Raw genomic sequence first — 24550 nt, forward strand, 5'->3', positions numbered from 1 at the left:
AAACCTTTCAGACACCCCTGTTCTGGCCTGTGAAGGGACACACCTCACTGTGTAGTTACATGGGTCTTCTGTGCTGCTGGCACACCTCTGGAGCAGAAGACCAGAAAAAAGCCCCAAACCCCAGTGCACTGCGGGTTTTCAGCTCTAGTCCTGCTGACCTCACTTTTCCACTTAGTCAAGATAATTTTTTATTCTAGTCTTGTCTCCTAAACTTGTCTTTTACAACCCCAGTGGTAATGTAATTATTTTTTTGCTTTTAAGCTACCAAGTATATTATCTTCTATACCGAAATGTACTGGATTCATTACAGGTTTATTAGGCCTTCCCTTATGTAAGCATTGCCTACAGTCTTAAAAAGGTTCAAAGACCCCTTTTGGTTTATTGTTTGATGGTTGCTTCTTACTCATCTCCATGTGCCTCATAACAGCATAATCAGTGAGGGTCCACCTCTGACTTCCATCACTGTGAAAAATTCACTTCTGTTTTCTGTTTTTTTAACCTTTGTCTTCTTTACTTTACAGGACTTTTCCCTGTCAGATTCTTAAAGAGCTTTTGGGCCAGAGTATACTGAACCTTGCTTTTCTCCCTAATCTTATACAACTCTCCCTTCCCCAAATAGCTGAAGGACTACTAAACTGTGACTGTTTTCCAGCAATTCCAAGCAAAGCAGAGGTCTGGGGTTTCTCATTAGCATCGTGCAGCTGCACTGGAGGTCAGCTGTAGCTGCAGGAGTGTGTGTGTGTGCTGGCAGTAGGCAGATCTAGTGCAGTGACCTTCTCTAGCATGACTTAAGGCTCAGATCTCCTTCACCAAGTCAATGTCTGAAGTGGTGTAAGGCCTTAATTGCCGTTGCTGTGCCCTGTTAGAGCTGGCACAGCCTTAGCACAAGCCTTCCTTCACTGCTGGGCCAGTCTAAGAGATTCACGTGTGAATGGCAGCCAAGGCCTGGCTACATCACACAGCCTGTTCTGCTGCTCTGGGGATGCTGATTTCCAGCCTGTAAGGCAGAGAGCCAGCTGGGGAAGCACCAGCATAACCCAGGGCAGTCAGTTTTGCTGGAAGAGCCCTCAAATGGCCTCTGAGAAAAGCCCTGAGCCCATGAGCCCCATGCATGTGGGTTGCTGGCCGAGGCCAAAGCGTGCCCTATTAGAGTAGCAGCAGGATGCCTGAAGTAAACCATGCTTGTGATGAAAGGAAGGCAATTAAAATTCCACTTCAGTTGCCTTCCTGTCCCACTTCCTAACCTTCCAGCAGCAGGTGATTAGCAGGGCCTGCCTTCTGCTGCCCTGGCCCAGCTGTGGCAGCAGAGCCTGCAGCAGGCGAGCACTGCTACCACAGCACAGCTGCCAAAGCACAGCACAGACATCACAACTCAGCTGTCACCTTTGCCTCAAGCTGACCTAGAACCAGCTCATTTTTTTCAGTTTTTAAATAATTTTGCTCTCCTTTTACCAAATTTTTGGCTGTGAACTCACTTGCTAGCCCTGCTGTTTAAGGTGTCCTGCACTGCTGTCCAGGATTTCCCAGCGGAAAACCAAGCATAGAGGCTGTACAGTGGGATCAGTGTGCTCCCTCACGTTACCCGCCCCCCGCAGCCTACCAGGTGTGCACAGGGTTCATCTGTGCACAAAAATCCTGGCAAAACACCTGCATCCATTCTCCCAGCCAGCCATGCTTTAGGGCAGACAATCCTGCATGCCACAGGGAAGCTCTGCCATATCTACAGCTGCCTCTTTGTACAACTTCCTTTGTTCTCACAGATCAGCTCAAGGATGAGTACACAATACAGAATTTTGTTCATGCTGCATTCTTGATGTCTGTCTGTACACACTTTATCATGATTTTTTCATACTTCAGCACTTTGGAGTAGTGAGAACAGGCAGAATGCTCTTTATAGTTTAAAAGGAGATTCCAACAAGTCTCCAACAAGACTCCATTCAGGGTCTTTTTTAAAATAACCACTTCGGTTTTTTTCTTGTCTTCTCTCTTGAAGGGAACAGTTACCACATACAATTCAGATTTTAAAGAATAAAAAGCAAGAAAAATCCCCAAACCAGTAAATTTCACCCAATAACATCACTCTCTTCTAGCTTACTAGAGGAGCTCTGCAGAAAACACTAGGTAAAAACAAAGTATACAAGAGAAGCTCATGCCTCGAAAAGAAAACCAAGCACTTCTTTCACCCTTAAGGTTAAGCAGGTTGACACTTCTGATCAGTCAGATTTTCACCCCTCCTATAAACAAGTTTATGGCTTTTGAAGACAGCTCCACGAACTAATGTATTAACAGGTGAGAACAAGCATTTTTTTTCTTCCTCACCAGTTAAAGCAATAGCTGAAGTATGATGAGCAAGAAGTACTGCACGCTGTAGACTCTAAATGGAGGCAGGAATTTGTTTCTGAAAAAACCAGTCTGCTTCAGCCTGAAGCTCTTGGAGGTAGCTGGCCCTGGGCCCCACAGCCTTCTAGAACCATTCTGTGGGTGGGAGTTTCCCTAGCACTGGTTTGCATGATTGTCGTTCCTGTAGAGCAGACTGGTGGAAGTGTAAGAAATGACTGTGTTGAAGGGGATATGCAAAGGAGAGGAACAGCTTGAACAGGATCACAAATCCCTTAAAAAATGGGAAGAGTTTGAAACATTTACTACCGGCAGATCAAAAGCAGATGGAAGATGAGCAGCTGCTCAGACTAAAAACTGCATCAAGCTCATGCTCTGTACTCCCCCAGAAGTGAGGAGTAAATCACATTGGCATCAGCAATCCTCATTGATCGGTGTTTTTCTAGACAGATCCCTCCCTGAGCTGATCACCCAACCCTTTGAACTCAACCCAATCCCAGGACACAAATTCCACAGTGTTTTTTTAAGTTAGGTTTATTTAGCAATAGAAGTATGTACATGTAAGAGAATCCCCTGCAGCACAAGACATGCACAAAGCAGTGAGGGACTGAAAGTGGTGCTGCTCCATGGCCCTCCTCATCACCTGTCATCCAACTCTACTCTGCGGCAGGGCCAAGATTAGAAAGGAGCAGGCGAGAATTTTATCAGTCCATGTGGCAGAGTCTTCAGGCAGAGCCTCCCAGCAACCGCTATTAAAACAAGCGAGCACCATAACCAAATGTCTGTTTAATGCCCTCGAAGTAGTAGCGCTGCCAGCCTTGCTTTGTTCTTTCTTCCTCACTGGCAGGAACGCCCTTGCCTTCCAAGCACACCTCTGTCTCGCCACCTTTGTCATTGAAGTTCAAGGTAATGGTTGCAAAGTGCCCTAGAGGAAGCAAAGCAGGTCTGTCAGCAGTGTGTGGTACAGTACATACGGCCTCTCCTTTCACGGGGCACCACTTAAGACTCTTCGAGGTCCTCCCCAGAGGGTCTGCCTATAGCAGCTGTGGGCCTTCCCTAGAAACACAGCTAGCAGAGGGCTCCCTCTCCCTGCGGCTTGAAGCAGCTGCAGCTACAGCTGCACAAACAGCGACTTCATCCTTCCTACCTGGTCACTGCTCTACACAGTGGCTGAAGAGGCAGACATGATAGTGTGGGACAGGAAGCTGGATAACACTGGAGCAGCTCCAAGAACATCCTGTGCTCCCTCATCAGGAGCCACAATAAAGCGTGGCAAATGGGGCTGGTATCCCCCAAAGACAGGCATGTCCATTTCTGGACTACTTACCAGCTGGCCAAGATTTAAATCTCCATTTCATAACAAGTTGCTTCTCAGGAACCTTGAAAAGGAAGACAAAGATTGAGTAGCAATTTTGGGAAATCTTACAGTCTAATGGAAAACATCTAGATTTGTGTTGATATGAATGAAGTCTTAGAGATCCCTTGTGAAACACACACACAGCAGGAAAGAGACTTGAAGTGTCCTTTTCTTTTCAATCCCCTTCTAGAAAGGTATGCAGCCCCAAACACCGGGACAGAGTCCCTGACTGTCCAGAAGACTTTAGTGGCAATTGAGTCAAAGAGAAGAAGGGTCAGTTACTATCTTTAACACTCCTCCAACCCTTGACAACTAAAATCACAAAAAGACAGGGGAGATCTATGACTGGAAGTCACATTTTCTCCCCAGACTGAGGTGTCATGCATTTATCCATACTACTAGGAATGTTTCAATAGCCACAGAAATTATAGGTAACTATTGGGCACCAGGTAGAACCCCACAGTTAGCTAACAAAAAGCATTATAACAGAACTGATGGGAAGTTAGAGCCTGATAACAGTGCTGCCTCTGAGCAAGATACACCTCAACTGGTTAGTACTTACTAGGTCAACAAACTCTCCTGTGACACTGCCATCCAGCAACTGAAACTTGCCTCCTTTATCAGCCTCCAAGGTGGCTTGTGCGTGGGTGAAAGCTTGGACCATCTGAAAATAATTCGGGAGCAGATCTGTGTTACTTGACATTATCTTCCTGAAAACTTGTTGCCTAATGCCTCCCACCCAGCTACAAAAGTTCTGCAAGAGGAGGTGGGTCAATAGTGTAAGGTCTTCAGCAAAAGACAAAACCCCTGGCCAGAAAAGCAAGTTTTTAGCTACTACAGCAGCATTTCACCTGCCCAAGGAAAAGAACCTCCAGCTTTCATGGTGCTATTCAATGTTCTGAGTCACATGGTGATTTACTTTGTTGATTTCTAAATGAAACCTAATTCTCAGAAAAAATATTCTTTGCTTTTCCATTTTCCTTATCAAAACAGGAAGAACAAAAGACTAAGACAGTGTTTAAATAATGATACAACGCTGCGCTCTCGTCTTAAACTATGTAAAGCCGTGCAGAAAAGTGGAAGCTATTCCCAAAGCATGCTTTTGATACCACCTAACCTTAAAAGGAAAAAACAAACCAGAAGCACACAATTGTAAATCCCAAGTGATCTGGCTACATGTAGTAAGGGATACACCTACAGACAGATGCTGACAGCAGTCTGGAACTTGCTTCTGGTTGGCACTACTCCCCTCTTGTTAGCTGTGTGAAAAGATGCACACACAAGCTTTCAGCAACACCTCTGCAGAACAGCTTTCTTATTCCAGTCTCACGGATTGTGAGTGTCTGACAGAACTTCTTAAAAACCTTATTAGAAAGAGCCTCCTATACGCAAAGAACAGCTCTGAGAAGAAGGCAGGCATTACCTCCTGAGTAACAAATACCCGGTAGAGCTCCTCAGGTGATGTTAAGAAGGTGTCCTTCAAACTGATCTTACAGGTAGGGATCTTGACTCCTATGGATTTGGACTGTGGTATGGCAGTGCTGCTCCTGGCAGCCGTCTGACAAAACAACATGGAAAACAAACACATACACACTTGTTTGCACCGAAAAAATCAGCAAATGCTTCACATATGCAAGGGGACAAACCAAGGCTATTAGTAAAGATGCAATAAGATACAACCACACTTAAACGTAAAAAGCAGATTTATCACTTTGCTTGGAAGAAACATCATGTGCTGCCAATGGAAACAGTCACACCTGTTCCAGAAACTGCCAGTTGCTGAATGTATATATCCTATACACAACAGAGGTTGCTGCTGTAAGTCCCAGAATCTAATACAGCATGCCTTTCTTCACTGATCCCACAGCATGTCTGCAGTTTTGTTTACCTTGCGCTCTTCTGCTTTAGGAGCCACCTGAGGTGCTGCTTCCATATGTTCACCGTTCACTGTGGGCAAAATCATGCCCTGGGTGAATTCTGGAAAGACAGGAATGTGCCCATGAAACCAGTTAAAGATCAAGTAAACCTTCTGAGTGTACTTTGAAATACACAATCAAAAAGGGCTTCCTGGTTTTCCCCTTGCTCTTGGCTAGCATCCATAACTTGAAACAGTGTTCAGAAAAAGTAAACAGACCTCTTTTCAAAAGTAACTAATTCTTTCCCTCGCTACTCTCCACCAAAGGCCCTGTCAGAACCTGTCTACACTAACAATGAGGAACTTACCTCCTCTTCCCAGCCTAGACAGAGCATCTTCCACACGCTGCTCTCACATTAAGGCTGGTTAGCCTCAGACTTACGTAGCTTTTTCCTCTCTCACTCTCTAATATAAATTGCAATCACATCACACCTCAAAAACTTTTGCCTTGCTGATCTAGACACACCAAACCAAGCTTTTTCACTTCTTGTATCACTGCAGTAAACAACAGTAACTTCCAACTCCCTCATTGATTTATCTTTATCGACACCAGATGCCAGGACTGCACATGGAAAGCCAGACAAGCCTGGCCAGCACCCTGTCCACCAGTACTAACACTTCTGTAACTCCATCAGAACCTTCAGCCTCCTTCAGAATCACATTTGCTTTTTCTCCAGCTCAGTCACTCCTGCTTTTACCAATTATACAACATTTTGCTCCTTTTTCTTCCTCTTCATCTGTTCAGAGTAGCCAAATTCCGTTAGAAAGCAGAATTGTATCAAATGTGCATAAACCTGTATCCTGCAATACAGTTCCCACTTATTCTCATTTCTTGCAGCCCAGAAGATCATACAGATTTTACTGATTAGCATTCTTATCTTTCACTGGGTGACTGCATATCCCAGCCTGAACACTACAGTGCCTGAAAAAAACCCAAGAGTACAGAAATTTAATCCTGGAAAAACAGTAATCAGTGGTGGTTTGTACCCAGCATATCTAGGACACATAATGTAATATAGCTAAATGGATATAAAAAGCAACTGTAGCATTCCCAGCCTGTATTTGAGAGGAAAGCCAAACACAACCAAAGTGCATTGATTTAACTCCAACTGCTGGACTCAGATTTAACAAAAAAAAAAAAAAAAATTGATCCAGATGCTGAGACAGGTCATTAAAAGACACCAACAAAACCTGCAGAGCAATTTTCAGACATCAGTTACTCTAAAACCCAAGTAACACTAGATGTCTTTACCACTGTGGCAAGAGGGAAAAGAAAAACCCAAAACACACTACAAACTGGAGAAGATATCACTTTCCAAGGCAGTAAGCCAGCTGAAGGCCAGATTGTGCCACAGGCAGTGACTACGTCACTGGGGTGACCAACACATTTTACTGGCTTTCATTTTCTCCCTAGGTTCAGGATATGAAGGGCATTCTCAGTTTTAAAACATAAACTCAAAATTACTGTTCATTACTGCATTACCACCAGAACCAATCTTTCTGAGCTGAGCTGTCTAGAGCCAGAAATGCTTCTTCCCAAAGTTACTGTTATTGCTCTGACACCTTTCTGTTGAGATGGAGAGAGCATCTCTTTACTCCCATCTCTTCTTTAGAATTAGTCCATATGGGTTCCCATAACACTTCTCCCTCTCAGTAACATACCCGTTTTCAGAGTGCTGATATAAGTTTTCATTGCATCTCTAATTTTCTTTGCACCCTCTTGCTTCATCAGGGTCTTCAAGTTAGTCTCAGGCTCATCTTTAGCAAGGCTGACAAGGATCTGAACAATGAATACAAGCACTGATTAACAAGGACATATGTTCACAGCTCTTCTATTACTCACTTCAACATCACAGACTGGCTAAACTTTCATAAACAGCTCTGCAGTTTTATTCATCCATCACCTCACCTCTCTCAGCCTACAGTGCTGTACCTGTGTGCCTGAATACCTCCTTGTGCTACAGAGCCCTCTGCATCCAGGAGTCAGGAATTCATTTGATAAAGGTACAACATGATGGGGGAGCGACCCTTTATCAGGGCGTGCAGTGACAGAATGAAAGATAACGGTTTTAAGCTGAAAGAGGGTAGATTTAGATTAAAAGTTAGAAGGAAATTCTTTACTCTAAGGGTGGTGAGGCACTGGAACAGGTTGTCCATAGAATCTGTGGATGCTCCATCCCTGGAGGTATTCAAGGCAAGGTTGGAAGGAGCTCTGAGTAACCTGCTCTAGTGACAGATGTCCCTGCTCATGGCTGACAGGTTGGTAATAGATGACCTTTAAAGATCTCATTCAACCCAAAACATTTTTTGATTCTGTTAACTTAAGCAGCCTCTAACAGTAAAGAATTCTACACAAATGTTCTAAGAAAGGTAATGGGAAACAAAATATTAATGCTGTGAATATTCCTGTTAGAATAGTCCATACATCCAGCTTTGCTTACCTCAACTTCATCGATGTCGTTTTCATCTGAGAGATTAGGAATCTCCACATAACCTTTGTACTTCACTCCTGTCTTTGAGGTGCCTGCAATTATAATTATATTGTTCAGATTCAACCTTTCTTACTCTCGTTGTTGTCAAAGCAAACTTGTATTGTATCCAAATACGACACTTCTCTTTATTATTATTTCCCAAATGAGATGTGTATCTTTGATATTATACACGAATCTGACCTTGAAACAGAAGGGGTGCGTATCACTCACCAGTCCACGCCAGCTTGATAGCCCACTCATAGAAGAAGATAAGTTTCCCTTTGCGGTTGTTAATGGAGGCCTCTCCATCCAGTTTGCTCACTTCTGTCACCTCACATGCCCCTTCCTCACCCTCCACCCTGACAGGCAGGAGGAGAGCTTTCAGCCGCTCCGTGGACCAGTTGGAGGCATCCCTCTCTGTCCTGCAGGAAAACCGAGCAGGGTGACACTGCGGGACAAGCCACGCTGACAGTGCACATTGGGACTATCCAGCGCTCCCCAGTCTTGTCTCCCTGCCCCGCTTCGACGCAAACACACAGATATTTCTTCCCCAGGCCACCTGCAGCCATTCCCCCGGCACACCCGCACGGAGCCGGGGCCGCCGGGGAGGCTCAGCCCGGCCAGCCCCGCCTCAGCACCGCTCCGCGAGGAAGGGACGGGGGCGGCCCCTCTGCCCGCGGCTCCGGCCGCGCAGCCCCCTCCGCGCCGGGGCCGGCGGGCGGCTCCGGGAGCAGCCGCCCCGCTCACCAGTGCCAGTTGTTGACGTTGGTGGCGTCGGCGCGCTGCTCCACGATCCAGCGCGGGTCTCCCTCCCCCCACTTGGCCATCGGGACCGGGATTGCCGCCTCCGCTCCGAGCGCCCGTGGAAGCTGCTAGAACCGCCGCGCCGCCTCCCGCCTTCCGCCCGGCGCGGGCCCTTCCGGCACGCCCCCGCCGCGCCACCCCGGCTTATTGGTTCCGCGGGCTCGTTGGTTCCGCCGCGCTGCAGGCAGCTTGGGGCGTGGGCTGGTGATCCCGTCCCGTCCCGTCCCCGCCGGCTCACAGCTCCCGGAGTCAGCCCACAGTTCCCAGAGCCCAGACACCGGCCCAGACACCGCTCCGCCACACTCGCAGACCGCTGGGACTGGTAGTCCGAAGACAAGTCACTGCGGCCTGCGGGGCACGCCGGGACTCGTAGTGCGTGAACGAGGAGCGGCCGCGCCGCGCCCCGCGGGAGAACTACATGTCCCGGCGTGCTCCGCGCGCCGCTGCCCCACCCTGCCCTGCACTGCCGTGAGCGCTGCTGGCGCGGGAGGGGCGGCGAGGTGAGAGAGGGGCCGGGGGCGGCGGGCCCGGGACCTGGACCTGGGGCAGGGGTGGCGATAACCCCGAGGCTGCCGCTCCCTCCCTCCATCCCTCCCTGTGCTGAGGCAGCCACGCGGTGCCGTTGCAGATGAGCAGGGTGCGGGCGGACGAGGAGGAGTACTGGCACAGCTCCAAGTTCCGGGCCTTCACCTTTGACGATGAGGATGACGAGCTCTCGCAGGTAGGGAGGGTCCGGCCCTGGAGCTGCCGCTCCGACACCCTCGCCGGGTGGGCCCCCGTAGCCGTCCCAGCCCGGGTCTCGGCCTTGCACATCGCGGAGGGTCGGTGTTGTGTCGGTGATTGTCACCTCCTGCCCTCTGCGGAGGGTACCCAGGGCTCCCGTCTCTCTCCATGGTAGCCAGTCCCAGATCTCATGAGGACGCGCTTCCTCGGCCGCGCACCAACCGCTTCTCCCGCCGGCTCAGCTGGTAGTGTCCATGCAGGTGTCCTTGGGGCTCCCAGTGTCTGCTGCATAGCTACAGGACCATCCCGAGAAGAAACAATGGAAGCTGAAGAAACTGTATTCGAAATTCTTTGGGAGATGTTTGATGATAGTAGGAAATGAAGTGCATTCTGCAATTCTGATGGTCCTTATACAAGGTCACTCTTTTGTGTGTAGCTGAAGGAGTCCAAACGGGCAGTGAACAGCCTTCGGGATATTGTCGATGATGATGATGACGACCTCGAGAGGGTCAGCTGGAGTGGAGAACCTGTGGGAAGTAAGTGCAGAAGTAGTGCAAAATATCTTTGAGACAGAGGGAGTTTAAAATTGCTGCTTAGGTCAAGTCACTTAAGTCAGGAGTATTATTTGCTATCCAATCCTGCATATCTAATCTGATTCAAGTCTCCCAGGTCACATTGTGAGCTCCTTGATTTACCTGAGCAGATCCACTGAAAAGAGGGTGAGCAGAAGTACGAATTGTGTTAAAAAAGAGGAGTGCAGACAAGTGGAGGGAATTCACTGTGTTTTTTCTAATATGTAGCCAAGCTCAGAGCAGGTATTTTAGTGGTTATGGTCTGATACTTGTCTTGGTCATGTGGCCTGTGAGATTCTAGGTGATCATTTCCTTCACATCACTGTCTGTGAAATGGCACTATTTAAAGTTTCTGTGTTTTGACCCCACAGCATTTTAAGCAGATATCCAAGGTTTCATGTGTGCTTATAGAATGACTCTGACACTTGAAATTTGAAAGGGAACTGTAAACATTTAGCAGATGTGTTTCTAGTGATGATGGGAGTGAGTTCATGGCCCACACACAATCCTGTGTGCTGTGCTTTTGAGTTCATGTCCCACAGAATTGTAACATTTGCTAGCCAGTGCCAAACCGTGAAAATTTTTGTATGGGTCACCCAAAGGATCTTCAGAGACTGATCTTCTTGTCCTTTGCTGTAGCTCTTCCCTCTCCTTTCTTTTCCCACCCAGGGTCTCTTCACCTATTGTGATTTTTTTGTCTGTCATCCTGATCCTAAAATACATGTGTTGTGCAGCTGTGTGAAAACAAAGGGAAACTGTATGGAACAGGCAGGAGGGAGACACAGGCATTATTGCCAGCAGCAGATGCACACTGAGAGCTGTTTTGTCTGTGTGGGAAGGAAAACTTAGTCTTCAGTGTTGAGGAAAGCATGCTCTTAGGCTTATGCAGTTTGAACTAGGCCAGGGACTCTGTCTTGCTTTGTATTTTTACTACAAGGACCATGCTTTGCCTCGTGCAATAATACATAAAAGGTGGGAGTGTCTGTGTGTTCCTTCACACAAGCCATAGCCAGCTGTACAATGTTGCTGAAACCAGCCATTTCTGGAGGACAATGTGCCACTGCTTACCAAGCAGCATTATATGAGGCTGCAATTCTGCAAGGAGAGATGGATGCACTGTGTCTACTTAGTGCTGAGGGGCAGACTTACCTTGATGTGCTAGTGCAGAACTGACCAGCACACATCTGGTAATGTTTCTGCCATGCCAGAGGATCGTTCTTTACAGACTTTCTGGGATAAAATGACCTGTCTGCACACAGGTATCTCCTGGTCAATCAAAGAGACAGCCTCTGGCAGCACTAGCTCCCTGGATGGCCGAGACTCCAGCCTGCAGAAAGGCTCTTCCTCCTATGCTGCTCTTCCCAAACAAGCTTCTTCCTACTCCCTAAGCAGCCTGTTCAAAGGTGAGGTTCAGTATATGCCACATTGACAAATGTGTTTTCCCTTGAGACTGTCAAGGGGCAATGTGTTATCTTATGTAAATTGTTTCATCTGAAGTGTATTGCAAAACAGGGAAGCTCCCATCTCTCCTCAGGGTGGAAGTGTATTGCTCTCTGGTCAGAAATTGAAGACTGTCTGGTGCAGTAGATCACGTGCTTTTGTGGAGTGGGAAGGGGCTTTGGAGATTACGGCTTCTTAAAATCCAGGTTCCAGAGAACAGCAGGGTAGAGCACAGCACTGTGTGCCAATCCATTTGGTTGGTGGAAAGAAGCAGATTGCAAAGGGACTGGCTTGACCCATGTAGCCCTCATTTGATTTTGAGTTGTGAACAGAAGACAGATTGATTATGCTTTATTTGGAGCTCAGCTGGCTGCTGTTGGTGTTGGTTCAGCAAACACATGACAGCAGCAGTGGCAGCGTAGCTGGTTATGGGGGGAGCTGTGCAGCAGGTTGTGTGCAAACATGCACAGCTTGCAAGAGTTCAGCTCTGTTCTCACACAGCAAGACAAGAAAGCAGCTTTTACTTTGTCTCTCTTTCTCTGGGGTGTTTTTTACTCTCAACTATGACAATAAGGTGATGAAGAAAGGCATCCAAATTGAAGCCCTGGTGGCTGGAGCTGTCCATGTTGCCACAGCCTATGTTGCAGTGCTATGTGCTTGAGCCTCAGCTCTGTAGGTAGATGAGTGAATTCAGGTGTAACCTCTCCTGGCCTCAGCACCAAGAGAGCAGATAGGGATGGAGTGTGGTATGGTTTGCAATGCCACAGACAACTTCAGCACCTTAGAATGTAAGAGGTGAGCCCCAGCTGTGCTGCTGTGGTGTGAATCACTGTACAGGGAGGCTTGTTCTATGGCATAGCTGCAGTAAACTGGCTGCAGTCTAGGCTTATGTTCCCTGTGCAGGAGATGCTGCTGGTGAAGTGACAGTGTCTCATCAGTGTTTTTATTTCAGGTCGAAACAAACTCTCAAGTTTCCAGTCCCTTTCAGATGGTAAGTTTTGGGGCCCTGCCTCATCCTGGGAGGGGTCCAGATTTACATGAAACTAAGCATTTCAAAAAAAAAGGGAAGTGTCATCTGCCTTATGATGCAAGAAGGGAAACTGAATCATGTGCTGTCTAAAAGCTGAATTGTGGGTCGTTCTTTCCTCAAGGAAATTAACGAATTGGCATGATGATTTGGGGTAATTACTTATGTACAGCTGACAACTGTTTTAGAGTAATGCTGTATTGCCATTTGATGCTGAAGTTTGGGTCTTCTGCCATGAAAACCAAGAAAGGGATGGGTTTGGAAGTGGATGTGAATCAGGATTTTTATGCTCTGCTCATGTGTGCCTTTCCCTCTCAGCCCTCACTGACACAGGAGTTAAAAACTATGCCCCAGAGCTGCGCAGGCCGAAAGCTGAGTACAAGGTGAGCAGCCTGTGCTTGTTTTATACCAAGATTAGTGGACTTCCTACTCTACTGGTTTCATGGGAGGTGATTAGTTGCTGTTTCAGACAGAAGAGGGCAATGCAGGGAATAGGACAGGGAGCTGCACAATGCAGCCTTGCAGTAATTTAAGCATTCTCTCTTTTTGCACAGAAGTATGGAGCTTTGCAGGGGATCTTGGTTTTGGTTACTCCTTTTAATGAATAGCCTAGCAGTCTTTGTGGAAAGGATTTCAAAATAGTGCTTTGTCTGTAAGCTGCTTTCATGTCAGGTCAGATAAACTGGCATCACATGTGGTTTTTACATTTTTTAAAATATGAAAGTTTTCAAATCTCTTGTTCATTAATCACTGGGACAATACAGAGGGAGTTGTACAGAGGCAATGTTTCAGTTGGCAGGAATGTTTGTCTTCCAGATACACAGTGATAAGTGTTAGAGAATCCAGAGGATTTTGGGACTAGGTGGATTCCTCTTACAAGGTGTGAGATTGTGGTCCCATGTCCCTAGGTCCAGGCAGTAACAGGACTGAGCTTATATTTCCTGCAGAGACAGACATGCACAATTCTAACACAGCTGTCTGCACAGATTAATACAGGCAGATCAATGCCTTTATGAATAGACACATACAGAGAAGACTCAAGCTTCATCCTGAGCTTCCTTACTGGCTGACCAGCTCCACTAGTGGAACATACACACGCTGTATGGGTCCCTCCAGTAGTTGGTCTTAGACATCTGGTTTGTTTTGTAGCTGAATCCCAGACCCCAGTCTCCTCCAGTAGCTGGCACTTGCATCCTTGAGCTGCCAGGGTTCATGATCCACCTGTCCTTGGCCATCTGATCCTCCCCAGACTGGTGTATTTTGTCAGTTAGCCATTAATGACAAAACCTAACAGACAGCACTTCCTCAAAGCACAGAAGAAGAAACAAGGGTGCCCTGTTGTGTTCTGTTCTGGGCCTGCAGAAGCAGTGAAACAGGAAGGAGGAGGATTATACAGCCTCTTAAATGCAAATAGGGGTGGGACAAAAAAGGGAAAGCTAGTGGCAGCTTTTGATGAGTGTCCTGACAGCGACAGGCTGAGAAGATGCCTCTGGCCAGAGGTGCTGGAGGGAGCTCTGGTGCTCAGGATATTTGACATTCAGCTGCACATTGCTTTGAGAGACTCATGTGCAGAGGTCTCCCAGTAGGACTGGGTCAGACCTTTCATCCTTAGATTTGGGCTTTCAATAAATCTTCAATGGATTTAAAATTCAGTGTCCTCAGAGCTTGTTCTTGTTGCTTCCTTTCTCTGGGCCTTTTGAGGCAGAAAGCTGAATTGCAACTACTGGCTTGAGGGCCTCACAGAGACCTAGACGAGATGACTTCATGGTGTCTGAGTTAGGAGTGGCCTGGGCCACCATCACGTTTTATCCAGTGCTTCAGATCATAGTGTCTCCCTGCTGCAGGGGCAAAATTCTGGTCGTTGCAGCAGTGGTAGCATGTGACCTTAAATGATCCTCCTCCAGGCTTCAATGCCCTTGTCACGCTGTCCTTGTCTTGTGCAACTCCCCAGGTGCTTGCCTGAGGCTGTTGTCCCTGTTCTCCACGCTGCTGTGGAAAGCTCACCAGCAGAAGTCTGTCTGAATTGTAACAAGAAACTGACTCCTTGCCCTTCAGTTTTTGGTTAGTCTGTTTTGCATGTATTTTGTTTGTCCTGAAAGCAACATAGTTTGAAAGGAAACAACCTGATGCAATGCGCTACTTATAAAGGATATGATGACAGACCTTACTGAGGCACTAGAAATGCTGTGTTAACATATGGGCCTTTAGCTTCCCTCCACACCAGCACATGCAGAGTCTGAGGGCTCAACATTTGCACCTGAAAAATGTACATATACATCCTACTAACACCTCTCCTGGAGCAGCTGAATGATCAGTGTGAGTAGCTACATGTAGGCCAGCACTGATGCAGCAGAAGTGGAAAGCAGCTTGGAGATTGCTGAAATGATCTGGGGCTTAAGAGTGCTTTATTTCTCTTGTGGCAGGATTACAGTGGTGACTGGAGCCCCAAAGATACAGTCAGGAGAATGCAGAGGGGCAAGGTAAGGACTTTGCACTCCCACCTGCTTGTGAGGGATGGAGGGTGGGTGGTCCCAAAATGCTTTGCACTTTGCTGTGCTCCTGGCTATTCTGGGAGCAAGGAGGGGATCTGTGTTGCTTGCAGCACCTAGCAGGGATGGTGCTCTGCCTGTCTGTTACTTTGCCAGGTGGCAGTGCTGGGATCACAGTAGCTCAGGAGCAGCAGGAGAACTTCAGGGTTTTGTTGCTTTGTTAACTTGAGTTGTCCCCTCAGCAAGGCTCTGACAGTAGGTATCTGTACTGCTGTGTCCCTTTCTACCCCTTCTGCTCCCTGGGGCTGGGTTTATTTTAAATATATGAGAGGGTGGGGCTTTATCTCCATTCTCACTTGGTGGCAAATGGAGAGAGGAAGACAGAAATGGTTTCACTGGAGCTGTAATCGTAGTCTCAGCTGCCTCAGTGTGCAGTGAACACATAGGGAGATTGTGGTTTCACTCTGCATATATCTTCTCAAAGGCTGAGGAGAGCTAAAGGCTGAGAGAGGCCACAGATGTGGGGTAAGAAGATGGGAGCAAGAGTTATGACTCTACTTATCTGGTGCCTTTGTGGAAAGGGGCTTGTAGAGTTCCCTCCTCTTGTCAGGGCTAGTGGTTTGTGGTGTACAGGAAAGTTTTGTCTTGTTACAAGGGTGTTTGTGCTGAATGTACATTGTCTGCTGTCCTAGACTGGGCAGTAATGAGGGTTGACTGCAACCCCTGTGGACAGATTTCCAGGGATTATGTGTGGCATGTGGTTTCAGCTAAATGAGAATGTCTCCACTCATTGGGAGGGCAGTTATTCATGTTGCTGAAGGGCTTATGGGAGAGGAATGAATAATAGCTTGGATTCAGCCTGAGGATTGTCTCATGTCCCACACGCCTTCTTCTTCCTGTTCTATCTCTAGGTCTGCTCTCTAGAGAGATTTCGCTCCCTGCAGGACAAGCTGGTGCTCTTGGATGAAGCTGTGGCAGGGCATGATGGGAATGTCATTACAGCTGTGAGTCCTGCTGGGGCTGCACAGGGCTGGGGCTTGTGGGTGGCCCCACAGAGAGTGCTTGTGAGAATGCAGTCAGCTGGCCACCTGCTCTTGCAGGGCTGGGGGGTGTTCTTTAGTTCAAACAGTTACTAGAAGTGTCAAAGCTAAAGACTGGGAAATTCTGTATTCCTGCTGTCTTTCCTGCCACTCGGCAGAATTGATGCTAATAACAAGGACTCTGATCCATCAGCCTTACAGATTTTTGCACCTACTTCTTGAAAGTCAAGGTTTAATCTGCTCATTTCAGCTCAGAAAATCTGGGACCTGGCATTTGGGATCTGGGGCCTCACCAGTTTTTCTGGCTTTTAAAATATCAGAGAGGAAATGGGATTGTGTTAGAGCTTACTTCATCTGGGTCTTTTAATTCCTTTGTATTTTGCATGGAAAGATTTTCCTTTGTAAATTTTGGTCTCATTTATCTAAACTCCAGAGTAGGAGCTTAGGCAAGAATCTAGGCAGCTGTGGCCCAGGCTCACTGCTTGTCCTGGGTGTTGTGGGTACCAGAATTAAGTTCAGTGCTATAAGAGCTGAGTTTTCAGAGGCCCTTTGCAAAAACTTCTCTAGGCCTTGACCAGTGTGCTGTTTGTTTGTCTGTCTTAATTCTGACCTGTCTGGCTGTGCTCACAGGTCCTGATATTCCTGAAACGGACGCTGAGGAGAGGTGAGCAAGGCTGGGGCTGGGATTTCTGTAGTGTGTCTCAGTGAAGGATGGAGGGAGTGATTTCTTCACAGGGTATAAGTTACAAAGAGAGCATCTGGATATTGCTTTTTTACTAAGCTTGAAATATTTTTGTAGCAAGTGTAATGTAGGAGGCAGTGGGGATGGTGAAGCCTACAAGGGCTCCAGAGAGGAGCTTTAAGCAGTGGTGGGTGGTGGTGATGGGATGAATGAAAACTAATCTCTAGAGGTAGCACTTGGCTGTGAATTTTGCTGTCAGCCCAGTGATTGGGCTCTTCTGTGCTCCAGCCTCCAACACTGTGATTTGAGATGGGATAAAGTTGATGAATCCTGCCAATGGCTCCCTGCACTGTGCTAAGTCCCCTGTGCTTGGTAGTGCTATCTTACCTTACCCATCTGTACATAAACTCTCTCCCCTGCAGAGATCCTGTTTCGGGAGCTGGAGGTGCGGCAGGTGGCCTTGTGCCATCTGATCCATTTCCTCAGAGAGACAGGGGAGCAGAAGTTCCTTCTGGATCTGCTCAGGTGAGGCTGTTGATCCATCCTGTGGCAGGCTGAACACACTGCTAGGAACCTGCCTCCAGGTTAATGCTTCCAATTCCCTTTTGCAGGTTCTTAGACAGGACTGAGGAAGTTGCTGTGAGTATTCCCAGGAGCATAAGCTCCCTTACTGCAGGGTGGTAGGCTGGTTGCAGAGTGTGTGGGAGTCAGCTTTTTGTCCCCATTTCACCCTCTGGAAATACTATATCTCCCAAATCCATGAGAACACACTGCTTCTTTCCCCTCTCCCTCCAGCTGTCTCAGTACCGGGAGCATTTGAACATCCAGGATGTAGAAAAAAGGAGGGAATTTCTGAAAGGTTGCATTGGGTAAGAAAAAATGCAAAAGCAGGGGAGGGATGTGGATTCTTCACAGAAGGTGGTAATGAAGAAAATTAGGCCTCTGTGCTAGTACCATGGCTTGTGGGGGTTGAGAGCTGATGTTGGTTTTCCCTTAGTGGGGAGTGGGAGTAGTGTTGTGGGTACAGTGTAGACCAGAGAGGAATCATTTGTGGTCATCACTAGTCCAGCAGCTTTTGCTGGTAATTCAGGAAGAAAGATGCTTTAAGGGACTCTCTGATCATTGACCCTTCAGATTGTGATGGATGAAAGTCTGGGTGCCTGAGCACTTGAGGAAGTTGGTAGCATCCACTTTAGGTTATTCTGTGAAAGGTACATAAAATTTCTTTCTCTGGAGCCTAAGAGAGAGCCAGTTGGAGAGGGCAGTGGGTCAGGAACTTGAGTAGCCATTCAAGATGGGAAGAATGGGAGCTTGTTTGGTAGAAAAAAATTCTTCCAAGAGTAGTTAGAAGTAAATGAAGGATTCTGTACTTCAGAGCTTGTCACAGTGTCTCTTTCCTTCATGTCTGGCCAGGCTGCCATTTTCAGCTGAGGATACCTCCCACATCCAAGACCATTATACCCTGTTGGAGCGACAGATCATCATTGAGGTATGAAATCTTCTCTGCTGGTCAGGAGGTGGCTGGGACTACCTGTGAGATCTCTTGCTGTCCCTGACTTACACCACTTTGGATTTAACCAGCCTGCCCTGGCTAGTGTATTTGTAATTGTTGTTCAGGCTGCTGTGCCAGGCACATGTGAAATACCAGATCTGAGACTTGATAGCATGTTGGGGCTGTGCTTGCACACTGCTGTCACAATGGTCTCTAGGTCTCTATCCTACAGCTACACAGGCAGTTACCTTGGCTCATGTTCCCTGTCTGTCTTGCTGTTCTGCAGGCTAATGATCGGCACTTGGAGATGGCTGGGCAGTCAGAGCTGTTTCGGAAATATCCTCGCAAGGCTTCAATTCTCAACATGCCACTAGTGACCACCCTCTTCTATTCCTGTTTCTACCACTACACAGAAGCTGAGGTGAGGACATGGCAGAAGATAAGGTTGCATCTCATCCTTGTAACCCTCGAGATGTGAGGTGGTCAAGCTGTGGTATATTAAGGAGAAAAAGGAAAAGGGAGGTCATATTTCATCCCTCAGAGAGACTTTGTCCCCTGGCACCAGTCTGGGGCTTTGTGCTCCAAGACATTCAACCTGGCACCATTTGTCAGGGAGTTGCCTCCTAGAAACCACTGTAAATCCCATGAGGCTGAGCTGCGTGGTACTGGTGATGCACCAGTTGATGCAGGAAAACCAGACCAGATAGCTAATGGGGTGGGATAGTTGCTCTCTTCTGCCAGCTGCTTCCTCCTGTGGCACTGACATGAACAAAAAGCAGTAAAATCTTGAGAAGATTGACTCTGTGTGAGGCAGATGCCTTATAACAGGTGTCTGAACCCCTGCTGTGGCCTGCCCTTCTGAGTTTGCACTGACTTGTCTGCTTTCTCTAGGGAATGTTCAGCAGCCCCACCAACCTGAAGAAGACATTTAAGGTGCGTGAATCTCCCCTGTTGTGGAAGCACTAGCTGAAAACATGCACAGACAAACTGTATGTAATGAAGGAGCTCAGTAGGAGGAATCTGAGGGGCTCAGCACTGAGCTAGGGAGGAGGCCATGGCATCCTTTTTGAGCAGGGCCCTTCTGGAGTCTCAGAAAGGCAATTGGGAGCCATGTGGAGAATTTCAATGGATGTACCCTGGCTGCAGCAGCACTTGCAAATCCCCACTCCCTAGTCTCTGCAGTGCTGTGTATGGCATCAGGCAGCACCTTGCCTCTTTGCCTGGGTGTTGGTGTAGGTCCTGACAGAGCTGGGGCAGATGCCATTCATGTCCAGCCCACAAAGACCTTCTGAGCTGTGCTATTGTTCTGACTGCAGCTTTCTGCCTTGCAGATTCCTGATAAGCAGTATGTGCTGACTGCCCTGGCAGCCCGTGCCAAGCTGCGGGCCTGGGGTGATGTGGATGCCCTCCTCACCACCAAGGTGAGCTGCAGAAAGTCTTGCTGGGGACACAGTCCCAAGTTCTGGCATCTGCTACTGATAGCTGGCTTGTTCTGGAGTTACTGGACAGACTGGTTTTATTTCAGCAGGGCCCAGCACCTCTGCTGCAGAGTGTTGCAGTACTTTCCTCCTCTCCCTAGCTGAGATCTCTGCTGGGCCTGGCTTGGCTGCAGCAGTAAGGTCAGAGAAGGGAGCTGCCCCTGAGCTCTGCTACCAAAGGGATTGCAGCCAGCCTGTGCCCAGCCACTGCCTGAAGGGCTCTGCAGTGGGGTGCATGTGATGGCTGTGGAGTATGGTGCTGGTACTGGGAGAAAAAAAACCTAATTTTCTTGTGCCTGGAAGGATTATCCTTTTGGGTTAACATAGGTTTGGTTCATTTCAGAACTGGCTGGGTTACACCAAGAAGAAGGCACCTATTGGCTTCCACCGGGTGGTGGAGATCTTGCAGAGGAACAATGCTCCAGTGCAGGTGAGGCAGGAACCCCTGCTAATGACCTGCTTTTTGTTGGGATTTGGTGTAGGAATGACTCCTCAGGTGAGCTGCTTCCTAGCTGGAAGTGGGAGAAGCTTGCTGATCTTTTGGCTTTGCCAGGTCGGTGCAGCACACAGCTTTGTGACCTGTGCCTCAACAGAAGGTGTGGGTGGTATTGAGGGCTGGGTCCTAGCTCTGACTACAAGAGGGGCAGCTGGCCAAAGTTGGCTGGGAACTCTCTTCCCATGTGCATTGCCACCTTTCTTTGCTACATTAAATTTTCTCTTTCTTAATCTGGCTGGCAATGGTTAACCTGATCCGTAGCAATGAGGTAGCCTAACATTCTGTTGATAGGAGGAAAAGTGCCAGCAAAACCTCAGGTCTGGACATGAGGAGAACAGACTTCAGGCTACTCAGGGAAATGGTAAGGTCCCCTGGGAAAATGTTTTTGCAGGCAGTGGGGTCCATCAGTCAGTTTTTAAATATGACCTTCTAAGGGTACATAGCAGGCAATTCCCAAATGTTGGAAGTCAGGCAGGCAAGGCAGAAGGCCAGCTTGACTGAACAGGAATATTCTCTTGGAAATAAGACAAAAAAGGAAGGTGTAGAAGCAAGGTCAAATGACATGAGAAGAATACAGAGATGCTGCTTGCCACTGTAGGGAGAAAATTTTTTGCAGCCAAAGCTCTTGAGGTCACTTGTTCCCTAAAGAAGGGGCCAACTCTGTGTGACTAGCAACCTTGAAAGGTTTTGGGACTGGGGTGAGGGAATGAGGCAGGACATACCTGCAGAAGGGAGCTGAGACACTCTTCTGTCTCTCACAGGTGCTGCAGGAATACGTGCGCCTGGTGGAAGATGTGGAGACCCGGCTGAACCTCGCTACCAAATACAAGTGCCATGATGTTGTCATAGAGGTAGGTTGCTGCTGTGTGAAGAGTTGGGACACAGGCCTGCTTTGTCTCTCTAGCTTTTCTGTTCTCTGTCATGTGCCACTTCTGTCACGTGCCTGGTGGTGTTTGTTTATCCCTGTGGCCTGGGAAAAATGATAAGGTTCCCAGTAGAAGTCCATGAGCCAGGAGAGTGGCTCCTAGCATTTGTGCTGTGAAATTCTTCTGTGTTGGGAACTGCATGGGGGATTGTAGAGTTGCCCTGCCCATCTGCAGGACACCGTGTAACCACTGAAGTGTCCCTTTCTCTCAGCTGGGTGCTGGTTTTGCCCTTTATCTAGACCTACCGGGATCTAAAGGATCGTATCCAGCTGACAGCATATAAAGGCAAGGTGGAGCGGGGCTCTGCAGAGGAAGAGAAGATAAACAGCATTCTCAGCAACACAGTAAGAAATGCTTACTCTTTGTTCCAGACACTCTCACCAGAAACAGGTAAAGATTAGGTGTAGGGGCATGGCTGTCCTATGTACTTTCTATCCCTGCTGGGAAGCTAATCTTTTGTTTGCATTCAGGGTAGGAATGAATGGTTATACTGATAGAAATGGCACACTCTGGCTGTAGCTGTCCTTGTCAGGAATTGGGAGTCACTGAGTTGGCCCCTAGGGCTCGGTGTTCAGCATTGCTGTTAGTTGTGTCTTGTTCCCTCTTCTAGCAAATCCGGTGGAAGAACTGAACGCCTGTGGAACAGCCTGTTTGGCCATCACCTTGTCACTGAAAGAGGGAACTGCAGAACCCAGTCCAGAGCCAAGAGAGCAGCTCTGTTACTACTCATTGCATGATCAGCGTTCGTCGGTGACAGTGGGTGCCCGTGCCCAGTGGGACCGTGGCGCTCCGGGTGGTTGAAGACAGCTACTAAACTGTGGCTGGCAAAACCATGGTATAGATCCAGCAGGGTTGATTCTTTTTGGAATCTGATTGTATTTGACCTGGCTGTAAGCCAGGCATCACTTGTGTGTATGGAAGGAAGTTGCTGGGACAGCAATATGAATGTTTGCTCTGGGTGGTGCCTGGCTTGTTCTTGCAAGAGGAGCATGTCAGTCACATTTGTGACTCTCTCCAACAGAGAGTGCTGACCAGTCCCTGTAACAGTCAAGCTGGCTTGGGCATCACTAATCATGGCTGTGTCTGGAGTAAAACCTACCTGGACCATGTTCTCCCTATGTGAAAGTGCTGGGAGGCAATGGACCACTTGCATTTTTTTTTTCTTTTTTTAATTCTGGCTCACTCTAGGAAAAGAAGTGTGTGAACTCATGCAGAGAGCCAGGACAGCAACCTCTGCCAGTATCCTTCTGCTAGCACTCTGCAGCATTTGGAAGATCCCTTTATCAGGGAGATACCTAGTGTAGAGGTGGTCAGAGTCCGTATGGGTTGGATGGAGAGCAAGTAGGAAGCTCTCTCAGTTGACACAAACCTGCTGCCCCAGCAGCTCTTTTCTCAGAAAGTGTTATGCCAGGAAGGATTGAAATGCACTTTCTCAGAAACACAACTCCTCAGGCAGCTGCTGGCTTCATCCTTTCAGACCTCACTTCAATTCTGTAAATAAAGTTGTCTCTTTCTCCTTGGCCTGTTTCTTTCCTTTCCCCACTAAGCACATTGTCACTCTTGTGTGTTAATCCTGAGCAATTTATCACCTCCCACAAAAGGAGTTGTAGGATGTTTTTTAATATTCTGAAAAGCACAGTGCATGTCACTATGGAGTGACATTGCTTGCAGCACTACCTTATTTAACACCTTCAGTGCTATCAGCACAGATGATTTAATTTTAGAGTTTGTAGGAGAGTTTGCTGCCACAGAGGGTCGCACAAAGACAGTAGATTTGGATTCCAGCCTCCCTGATGCACTATGAACTGTCTTTTTTTTTTTTCTGTTGGTGTTTGTTTTTTTTTTCTAACAGAATCATTTGGGTTGGAAGGGACCTCTTGATCATTTAGTCTACTCGTGCTTTAGCAGGATCACCTGGAACAGGCAGACCAGGACCGTAGCTGTGTGGGTTTTCAGTATCAACTCAGCTTCTCTGGAAAACCTGTTCTGAATTTGGCAATACTCACAGTAAGAGGTGAGTTTGTGTCTTCAGATGGACCAGCACATTTCAGTTTGTGTCCAGTGCTCCTTGTCATCACTGAGCACCACTGAAGAGAGTCTGGGTCCCTTTCTTTACTCCCTGTCATCACATACTTGGACAAATTGATAAGACTGCCCTTGATCTAGGGCCATTTTAGCTGAGGGATGCTAAAGTTAATAGTAACAAGTCTAATACAGCTTGTATTTTATGTAGCTCATAGTAATTGAATAAACAGATGTAGTCTACAGGCTGCATATAAAGTCATATAGCCCCATAAACTTAGATAAATAGGGAGAATGGTCCTCCAGGGAGATGTTGGAATAAAATCCTCTTTCTAATCATCTCAGGGAAGAGACGAAACAGGGTTTATTACATAGCTTTTTATAGGTCTTGAAAACTAGCCAGATTCCCAAGGCTCAGCTGTTTCAGCTAAAGACTTAAATCAGCCTGCAAGGACTGGGCCAAGCAGCTGAGTTCTTTGCATATTTGTTCCTTTGTGTCACTCTGCTGTTGCCCTTTGCTATATAAGACCAGTGACAGGCAGCCACCAAAGTCCCTCTGTGCCACTTTGGGCAGGCAGACTGCTACCAGTCTGGTAGCAGTGGTTTGTGTTTCACCTGCATGTGGCAGAGTGCAGGTAAATGTGTTCTGGTGCCTAGAGGTGTGCTGGTTCATAGCTCTGCTTTCTCTCTGAGCTTTTGAGTCCCTTTCACCTTAGTGCAATAGCCCTGCAGAAGCAGAGCTTTACATGCATTTATAACAATGCTGAGCTGGTGGTCTGGGAGGACATTGTGTTCCTCTGCTGCCTCCTGTCACACATGCTACCATTTGTCCTGTCACTGTGTAAGCCTTGACACCTCCATCCCTCCCCTCAAGAAAAATTGACCATGTCATTTCAGAGCCTAGGCCTGAAACTGTCACCAAACTCAGGAAGATATTAAACTCTGACCCTATCTTTGAGGTGGCAGTGAGTTGCATTACTTTATTCTGGCCAGGATGTGCAGTGAAAATCATTCCAACTGCACATCCTGTATAAGATTTTTTTATGTATTTATACATTTATCAAAACCAATTTTTGAGTAAACAAGCTTTATGTCATGGGTGGCCTTATGTCAGTTTTTTTTTTTTTTATGGCAGACTCACACAACACACAAAATATTCACATACTGCAGTGAACTCATACAACTCCCTTAGAGTGAAAAGAACTCAAAGCATCTGAGCAAACTCCACCATAAAAGCTACTAACTTACATGTGGCCTAAAAAAAATTCACAGTGCACCT

The 24550-nt window shown here is 47.4% G+C and overlaps 2 protein-coding genes across 2 annotated transcripts; one reads left to right on the forward strand and one right to left on the reverse strand.

Moving 5' to 3' along the window:
* Positions 1-2853: 2853 nt before the first annotated feature.
* AHSA1 (activator of HSP90 ATPase activity 1) lies at positions 2854-9002 on the reverse strand. Its single transcript, XM_064713479.1, has 9 exons — positions 8828-9002; positions 8312-8502; positions 8051-8133; positions 7272-7389; positions 5583-5671; positions 5118-5252; positions 4257-4358; positions 3665-3716; positions 2854-3262 (listed from the first exon to the last, which is right to left on the reverse strand). Exons 1-9 carry the CDS (start codon positions 8905-8907, stop codon positions 3090-3092), a joined length of 1023 nt encoding a protein of 340 aa, XP_064569549.1. The 5' UTR covers positions 8908-9002; the 3' UTR covers positions 2854-3089.
* Positions 9003-9056: 54 nt separating this feature from the next.
* Positions 9057-22769, forward strand: VIPAS39 (VPS33B interacting protein, apical-basolateral polarity regulator, spe-39 homolog). The gene is made up of 20 exons (XM_064713478.1): positions 9057-9384; positions 9513-9605; positions 10044-10143; positions 11439-11582; positions 12572-12610; positions 12965-13029; positions 15070-15126; positions 16047-16139; positions 16806-16839; positions 17280-17382; positions 17469-17496; positions 17653-17726; positions 18271-18346; positions 18636-18770; positions 19241-19282; positions 19681-19770; positions 20171-20257; positions 21085-21174; positions 21489-21593; positions 21860-22769. Exons 2-20 carry the CDS (start codon positions 9513-9515, stop codon positions 21878-21880), a joined length of 1476 nt encoding a protein of 491 aa, XP_064569548.1. The 5' UTR covers positions 9057-9384; the 3' UTR covers positions 21881-22769.
* Positions 22770-24550: the final 1781 nt, after the last annotated feature.

The sequence above is a fragment of the Zonotrichia leucophrys genome, chromosome 5, assembly GCF_028769735.1.
Source record: "Zonotrichia leucophrys gambelii isolate GWCS_2022_RI chromosome 5, RI_Zleu_2.0, whole genome shotgun sequence".
Classification (NCBI taxonomy): domain Eukaryota; kingdom Metazoa; phylum Chordata; class Aves; order Passeriformes; family Passerellidae; genus Zonotrichia; species Zonotrichia leucophrys.